Here is a 9,736-nt window from a genome sequence, read left to right as displayed (position 1 = left end):
ATAGAAAAATTTCAGTCTGATATTTTTCTATTATATCGTCTTCCATGTAGCAAAATAATTAAAATTTTAATCAATAATACTATTTATGGTAATTTTACTTTCTTAATGAGTTAATAAAAATAAAATTGTTGCAATTTATTATTTTAATTTGTAAATAAGAAACAAATTCCAATATCAGTTTAAATTAATCGTATTCAAGGCATTTACCATTTAAGCTCATCACTCTTTTGTGTAAAATGTAATGCAAATATCTATAAAATTAATGAGAGACATCCATTCATTTTTATCCATATTAAACTAAATTTTTTCTCCATATTGTACTAACTGTTACAGTAGAATCTGGCTAAATTGTTTTCTTTTAACATCGACTTTTAAAACAAATATTTGAGCTGCTCACTCTTTTGTTGTTTGCTAATCATTAATGATATAAATATTAGACACGATTGACTAATCATGCTTGATGGATATATCCGTCAAATCTGACGGCTATACCAATTTATAATAAAAAACAATTTATTAATATTTTAAGATATATATTTTTAATTTTATTAATATTGTAATCATTGATTATAAAAGTGTTTTAAAAATGAAAAAATATGTATATCGAAAATTTAGGTTTGATAGCAGCTGATATCAATTGCTAGAGCAATTTCGTGTTGACCAAAATATAAGGATAAACTACCATATGTATATTTCAAGGAAGCATTTCTCAGTCTTTACTCCTTCTAACGACGATTAATAGCTTCCTGATGACTCTAACGAAGAAAGTATTATACTAGTTTGTTAAATAGAAATATATGAAATGAATTATGTCAAATGATCTCCTCCTGAATTATGTCGAGGAGAATCTGAACAGGCCATACCCTTGACTTAACAGAGAGGGCTGAATGAAAATCCGGCAAATGCTGAAACAGTTCGTATTACAAGAACGAATGAATGATGAAAATTCCTGAAATAATCCTTAATTGGAAATTAAAATGGAGATTAAAGTCGGTAATATAATACTCAATCAATGTAATCTAGACCAAAGACAAACTGGTACAAAAACCAAACTAACGACAATACGGAACTGACGATCTACACTAAAAATCCAAAAACCGATGTATACTACCTCCTATCTAATCATAATACCAGTTTCCTGGCTATTTTGGAATGTGTATAAAAGTTTAGAACAAATATGATGCTAATAGATACGTATCTAGGTAGTAATTAAACAGCATCACGTGAAAAAGTTAAATCCAGACCGCATTGGGCAGAAAGAGATCCCAGGACACCAGATCATTCCAGTGATCTGGCGAATACCAAACCGTTCGACACAACAAGAACATTCCCCGACAGCCGGTTCTACGAGCCGGAATGATCCGAAATATTCGGCCAAGAATTAAATCCTGGACCATGTTTCTGCACAGTTTACCAGAACCGACTGCACCATATATCCATCCAATTAAGGTGTAACTCTTGTTTGGGCTGCTATCATTTCAGGAACTGCTCCGGACTTAACAATCATCGAGAGTTGTCGCAAAATTTCGTCGCCCCAGAATCAGCCAATCTTGCAGATGAAAGAGATGACATGCGAAATGCCAACCCGCAGCAGGTTGGTAAATGAGGACAAGCGTAAAAGATGGCTAGTTCGTTTAAAGAATTGCAGCCTGAGTTCGAGTGTTAGCAAGTTGTGGACTACTGTGCGATCTCTCTCCAACCCGACGAAGAAGGATGATAGGGTCGCGATTAGGTTTGCAGACGTCTCCATTTCTGACCCTGAAGTGAGTTCGCATTTTGCCGAAAAGTAGCGCTCATTATTTTAGTTAAGTTTCTTATATCATGTCACGGTGAAGCCACTTTAGGAGTACTCTCGAACATTCCACCGCAAACCACTTACTAAGTTTTGGTTCATTTTGTTTTCTAAATACCCTGGATTATTAGCTAATTACAATGATAAATTCTTCTATATTAAAAAAAAACTTTTATACTTTTTTTTGCAATTAAAAACATAGTTTCTTATTTCTTGTATACTCCAAAAATTTTAGTTTTTTTTATTACAACTAGTTTATACAAGTCAATGTAATAAGACGCAATCGATTAATATGTAATTAAATGATTACGTCTTTCAGGAGTAGACAAATTTTTAAACAAGAAATTTCAATAACAAAACGCAATTTATTACAGATAAATTTTCCCATTAAAAACCACTAAACTTACAGCTTTATTTTTTTTTATTTGATTCAAATTATTATTACAATTTACAAAAAAAAAAAAATATTTTTATAGTTTTAATCACTAGTGATGAAATTCTCCACCACCGAAAAACCTTCAACCACTGTTGGTACTAAATCGACAAATAATAAACGAGAAAAACGTCAAGTTTCTGCAAATAATGTGAATCCTGTAGTGGAAGCTCTACATAATTTAGAAGCGAATCGCTTAATAACCGATACATATCCCTCTTCCGATCTCTACGTAGATGATATAATACATAAAGTTGATTTTTCTGTTGATGAACAGGGCACTGAAGCAGCTGCTGCCACACTTACCTATTTACATCGTTCAGGTACCGATGTCGTTTTCCGTGGTGACACACCATTCCTAATACTCATTCGTCATGATCCAACAAAATTACCGCTATTTTATGGTTTAATTAACAAACCGGAATTGTAAACGAGTAATTGAATGAATGTGTGGTAAAAACACATTAAGAAGACTTTATGATTGATTTTTTTAATTTGTGATGCAAAGATATAATTTGTATTTTTATTGTATCTATTGTTGATGACTATATTAGTAACATTTATTATAATAATTTAAGTGTAAGAATCGACAACACCTCCTCTTTGTGCATACCAAATTTCATTAAAATCGGATTAACCGTTTAGAAGTTACCGAATTATTTCCCTCTTTTTTTTTTTCCTATACCACTGTGGGGTGTTTTTTCAGAATCATTGCCGCAATAAATTGGAAACAGCTGTTTTTTACATTAAAATACATCCTTGATCTAATGCGACCAGCTTAATTTTAGAACTATTTCAAAAAAAGAGAGCCATACAACTGTCAACTTTTCAATACATATGTATGTTCACACAAGTAGGAAAGTATAGTCGGGCATGGCCGACCATATAATACCCTACACCATGAGTATATTTTTTAAAATTTTTATTTTTTAATAAAGAAACTTTTATGTTGAATATTACCATAATTCCAAAATATTTAAGCAATTTATTGATAAAAAAAAACTAAAATTTCTAAATGAGGCTTTATATAGGTCAAATATGGGCCGGTCCTCGGTAAATTTGGGAAAAGGATATGTTTTTAAATAACAGTTAGTTTTGTTGAGTTTCATTGCGATATAAATGGTTACAAGTCAATTTTAGACGTTTAAGACATTTTTTCAAGGGGGGTTTGTATGGGGGCTAGGGTCAAATAAGGGCCGATCCTTACGAAAATCTGCAGTGTCATTTATACTTATATAAAACTTATTTGTGCCAATTTTTAGAGAGATAGTAGAATATTTGACGTAATTATGGCATAAAAAGTACAAATCGGGAGGTACGGTTGTATGGGGGCTAAGTGAAATAATGGACCGATTTCAACCATTTTCAATAGGCTTCGTCCAAAAAACATGTTTGGTCCAAATTTCATCAAATTATCTTGAAAATTGCGGCCTGTACCTTGGTTTACAAAAAATTATTCTGAATTGAACGGTATACTTTAAGGTGGGTATTGGACCAATATTTTTGTATGTTACAAACATCAGCACAAACGTATAATACCCTCCCCACCATAGTGGTATAGGGTATAACAACGTGTGATTTATATAACAACGTAAGTTTAATTTTGACTATGTCATTCGTTCTCTTCTACACCATATTTTGACAGATCATATTAATTGTGGTATAATGTAAAAGTAGCTTTAGTGATAATGAGTCCATAATCAATTTATTCAAGTTCCGATAGGAGTTATATTTGCAACATTTTCCTTTCTGAACCTTCCTAATGTACATAAATACTTACGCGAACATTTGTAGATATAACACACATTTGTATATGCATATATACTCACAAATTTTAAAACCAGTTTTTGAGTTTAATTAAATTTTGATTTTGTCATTATTACATTTACCAACTAAATAACGGCATAATTTACAATGATGCGCGACATTTAGAGATTATTCAAAGAATAAAGTTATGTACAAAACAAGTATTGGTTACAGATAGTTTTGCTAGCATAACTAATAAATAAGGTAAAGAAAATATTTCCATACACCATTGCTATTTGATCGGGTTTACCTTATCTAGTTTAAAATTGTAGACCTGGAAACGTTGATTGTGTCTAATAATTGTTTTCAAATAGTATTCCGTTTAAGTAAAAAGTAAAACTCTAAAAGTCATTAGTTATTTGTAAGTCATAACTAGACTCATTCTAAGTAATGCAGATAGTATGTAGTAGTCATTGAAAAGTAAGTTTTTGTGTAATGTAGAACAGCTTAAAAGAGAGCAAATGTTGTTTTGCTCTTAAATATATTTGCTGCAAAGAGTACTCGTACACTGAGAATATAAATTTATGATGATTTCCAAAAAAATATCAGTGCACATAATAAGGATCAAAAGTATAACATTTGTGCTAGATATACACATAACGTATTCCAATTTTTCATACAAATTTCATTCGTTGGATTAGTGTACCCAATTTCTGTCTAATATTTTCTCTTAGTGTATAAATATTAAAAAACATGAATGTAAATACACAACAATTACCAAATCACTGCAAAAAGACAGATGAAAACTTGACGGCTGAGTCTGCATTATGGAATAGAGTGTACACCGGCAACAAATAAATGCAGACAGTCACACAAATAGTTAGCTCTCGTGGAAATCCACCAAAATTAATGATCAATGATTAATTAAGGTTACCAGATAGATATCACCTTCAGAATTGCCAAATTGTCTAAAAACTGAATGAGGGGACCAAAACTTTCGCATTAAGATCCATCTTTTTATTTATATTAAGTTATTAGTAGTATGAATAGCCTCCGATGGTTAGTGTTTTAGTCTTGTAGACGGAAGGTTTTGGGTTCAATTCCCAACTGAACGCACTGGTAAAACCACCAAAGTACCAAACGCCACGATGTCGTATATAAATTACTAACAAGCAAGCAAACTAACTATCAATCTATCTATATATCTATCTATCTATCTATCTATCTATCTATCTATCTATCTATCTACCTACCTACCTATCTATCTATCTATCTATCTATCTATCTATCTATCTATCTATATATATATATATAATATATATATAATATATATATATATATAATATATATATATATATATATATATATATATATATATATATATATATATATATATATATATCTATTACCTATCTATCTATCTATCTATCTATCTATCTATCTAACTAGCTAGCTAACTAACTAACTAATTAACTAACTAACCAACTTACTATGTTATTAGTTAAATAAATGAAGTTAGCTAAAGGAACCGTTCAAAACTTGATTTTTTTTTATTTCTCACTCATTAATAACTTGGCCTCGCCCCAAATTATATTAACAAGAAATCTTGAACATATACATCAGAGTTGATATATCCTGCAATAACAGACAAGTAAACAATAGGTCTTTAATAAAAATATGTCTGAACATATATATGTACATCCAGTGCATAATGCAGGGCTGCCATTTTCAAAGGTCTTAATCCATTTGAAGTTAATTCTGAAAATGTATATCTTCTGGCGAAAAGTATCAATTCAGCATTTGCCTGATTGGCCGTTAGTCTCTTCTCCACATTGGATTATTAAAATCAGTTTCACAGACCAAAATTTGAAATCTGATCATCTTCCAATCTAACTCCTTTACTTGCCACCTTTTTCCTTCTTTCATTTCTATGACATTGTGGGTAAATTTCCTACAAAATATTTTTATTATCAGTGTAAGACATTGTATTCTTGTATATTTAGATAGGCCGCATGGAGTATTTATACCCTACACCTCTTTAGAGGGAATAGTATATTGGGTTTGTGCTGATGTTTGTAACGCACAATAATATTACACCCAATTTACACGATGATTTTTTTTCATGTTTGCCCAGACGTCTGTTTTCATGTTTGTCGGTGATTGGTGGTGAGCGGGGAAGAGGAGAATGGGGGGTAAGAAAACAAACATGATTTGGGATTTTCATGATTGTTTTTGACATTCCTCTTTAAACTGATTCGTACTGTTTATATTATGCTCATGTAAAATAAATAAATATGTCTTTTTTTACATGAAAACATTAAAATTTGCATTAAAAAAATACTATATACTAATTTTTTTAAATCAAATTAAATGGTTTTTATGTTAAAAATTTCATTTTATTTTTACTACGAATAAGTAATTAAAAAGGATTATACAATTAAACATCAAAAAAGACATGCATAGTTGCATGTAAAAAATCACCGTATAAATGTTAATGATTTTTTTGAAGATTCTCAAAAGAGAATTGGAAAAAACAGACGTCTGAAAAGTCTTCATGTAAATTGCGCCTTAGTCTTATACACACCTTAAAGTATACTAATCGGCTCAGACTCATATTAAGTATGAGTCGATTTACCCATGGCCGTCCGTCTGTCCATCCATCCATGAAAAATTTGTAATCAAACTACAGGTCGCAATTTTTAGATAATTTAATGAAATTTAGTTCATGATCTTCTATTGTTCCAAGGAATTGAAAATGGTTAATATCGGTCCATTATTTCACCTAGCCCCCATACAAATGAAGTTCATAATTATGTTTAATACACTCGTATCACGACAAAAAGTAGCAAAACCTAGTTATATTTTTGTCTTGATGACTGCCATGAATTTTTTAATTATAGAGCCTCATTAGACCCTAGCCCTTTATAAAAAATCCCATTCAAAATTTGACTTAAATGTCTACAATTTTCTTCAACAAAAAATGGCTTAAATATATGTGAGGCAAGGTACAATTTAACTTAAATGCTTTATTATGAAAACTAAATTCCACTTTATTTTTGTAACAGGTGTAGGTTAGTATATGGTCGGCTTCGCCCCACTATAATTCCTTTCTTTTTTTCAAACCGAAAATTTTGGGTGTATAATAGGCTTGATGTTTAGATCTCGAGTTAAAACTATGTATCTTAACTCTACCCTGTTCAAAGTCTCATAGAAAACACCTAGTGGTCACCTTAAAAAAACAATCTAACCACACATGTTTGTGGTAGTGGCATCAGCCACTCCAATAACTTTTATTGTATAAGTATGTGTATGGTGGGCTTTAAGAGGCATCTTGTGTATGTGAGTTTGTGACTGTGTGACGAGACTGACTAGATGGCTGCTTGGCTTGTTGGCTCACATTAGTTGTTCGTTTATTGGATGGCTTAAAGGAGGCGCAGTCATAACAGTATAAATAGCTTAAATAGGGCTTCTTGTTGAACAGTCTTTTTTCAAATTTTGCTTTCACTCCGCCAAAAACCGCTTAAACGCGAATACTTCAACTGAAAATTGGATATCATCTAGTGTATTGGATTTTATAGAAATATTTGTGTGTGTAATAAAAGAAAAAGAAATAAAAATCCTAAAAGGAAAAGATAATTTGAATAAAATATAAAAAAAAGAAAAATTAAATAAAGAAAGAAAATGAAAGTGTTTGTAAGTAAAATAAAAATAATTTAAACTATAAAAGTGTAAATAACGGGTTTTTTTCTAATATGTTAAAATTTGTTTTTTTCCATTAAATCCTTTACGTAGTTGTTTACTGTGTGCGTTTGTACAATATTCGTAACCGGTACGGCAAAACCTCAGCCTCAACATCGTCCCAATAATGTCAACATTATACCGAATGACGAAAAGGCCGATCATCAGTTGAGACGAGAAACTTCCACTTGGATACCCATTTTAAAATACAACAAAGAACAAAGTGAAGATGGCAGCTACAAGACCGAATATGAGACGGGTAACAATATCATACACGAAGAGACTGGATTTCTAAAGGATTTCTCTGAGGTCAATCCGAATGGAGTGTTAGTACAACATGGTCAATATTCTTACCAATCACCAGAAGGTGAAACCATTAATGTTCAGTATACAGCCGATGAACATGGTTTCCGTGCCACAGGCGATCATATACCTACACCACCAGCTATACCCGATGAAATTCAAAAGGGTTTAGATCAAATCTATGCAGGCATCAAATTGCAACAGGAACGCTTGGAACAAAGAGCTAAAAGTGATCCAGAATTTGCCAAGAGATTAGAGAATCAACGTCAAGCTAATCAAAACGGTCAATATGTGGGTCCTTTAGAAAATCCATAAACATTTGGGCAATTCCTTCACACCCTCACAACTATTGTTAACTCCTACTGATTACCTTTTGTTTACATAACTTGTTGAAAATTCATTTCATCTAACAATCCCTTGTCATTTAATTTGTAAATTTAATTAAAAAAAACTTAACTTAAACAATTATTATTTATAAAAAAAGTAACACAAACAATACAACTGAATAAATTAACAAACATAAATCAAACCGAAGTGAAATGAAAAAAATTCTTTTAACAAAATAAACCAACAAAGACTGTGATTTGTAATAAGTTTTGGTGTTGCAAGTATACGAGAGTCCTAATTTTATTCCGTTTCATCATCTCACGTATGCCACAAATAATTTTACTTGCTAAAGAGTAACTGCAACAAGAGTATCTACATACATATCTATCTATCCATGTATGTATGTTTGTAAATTATTGTATGGCACATTTATTTCCCTCTTATAATGTAGTTAAATAAAAAAAGTATTTTTTTTAAATATTTGTGTGGAAATAATCTGGTTTGTAACTTTCAATTACTTTTGAACACAAAATGTTTCATTTATCTGCAAATACTAATTGTATATCAATGTATTTATGTTTGTATTTACCTGTTATATACATAAATATTTAGTTAAATAAAGAAATAATAAAATTAAAATAACATTATTTAGTTATAAACAATTTGGTATAATATTTACTTTTACAATTATCTGAGAAATGTGGTTTGTATTGTTTTGTACCAAAATCCATTTTCGTTGTTTACTGAAACCCATCATGAAGACTTTTTCATATAAACTAAATAACAATTTTGAAATTGATTTATACATTTAGTAATTTTTGACAACAAAAATACTACATTACCAATACGACGATATGATATTAATTACTTAATTTTATTATACCTTTCACCTTCGTGAGAAGGGTATATATGTATAAGTTTGTCATTCCGTTTGTAATTTCTATGATATAAAGTATATATATTCTGGATCCTTAAGCCATGTCCGTCTGTCTGTTGAAATCAGTTTTTAGAGGACCCCAGATATCGGCGAGATCCGAATCTTCAATAATTCTGTTAGACATGCTTTCGAGAAGATCGCTATTTAAAATCAGCAAAATCGGCCGGTAAATAACGGAGATATGAGCAAAAATCCAAGGCATTCTCTGAAAATTTCATCAAAAAATTTCATGCTTTGTTAAATAAGCAACAACAGCACTCTTACTTGTTCCCAGCTAAAGTTGCAATTATCATGAATGAAATGCGAAAATGTACTAAAATAATGCCATTTTATGTCATTATATCAACACGGTGATGACGTTGGTAGGCAAGTACTTACCACGCCCGCTTACAAGTAGAGAGTTAAAGAAGTACTTACCATGATCACTAGCGAATAAGGATATAAGTAAGTAGTCCTATTT

General features: G+C 30.9%; 1 protein-coding gene across 1 annotated transcript; it reads left to right on the top strand.

The window, feature by feature from the left end:
- Window positions 1–7,450: 7,450 nt before the first annotated feature.
- Window positions 7,451–9,001, top strand: LOC124420874 (endocuticle structural glycoprotein ABD-4). Its single transcript, XM_046955248.1, has 2 exons — window positions 7,451–7,664; window positions 7,764–9,001. The coding sequence occupies exons 1-2, from the start codon at window positions 7,653–7,655 to the stop codon at window positions 8,325–8,327; spliced, it is 576 nt and encodes a 191-aa protein (XP_046811204.1). The 5' UTR covers window positions 7,451–7,652; the 3' UTR covers window positions 8,328–9,001.
- The last annotated feature ends 735 nt before the right edge of the window (window positions 9,002–9,736 follow it).

Source organism: Lucilia cuprina, chromosome 6, assembly GCF_022045245.1.
Source record: "Lucilia cuprina isolate Lc7/37 chromosome 6, ASM2204524v1, whole genome shotgun sequence".
Classification (NCBI taxonomy): Eukaryota; Metazoa; Arthropoda; class Insecta; order Diptera; family Calliphoridae; genus Lucilia; species Lucilia cuprina.
This window is presented reverse-complemented; position numbering and strand designations above follow the sequence as displayed.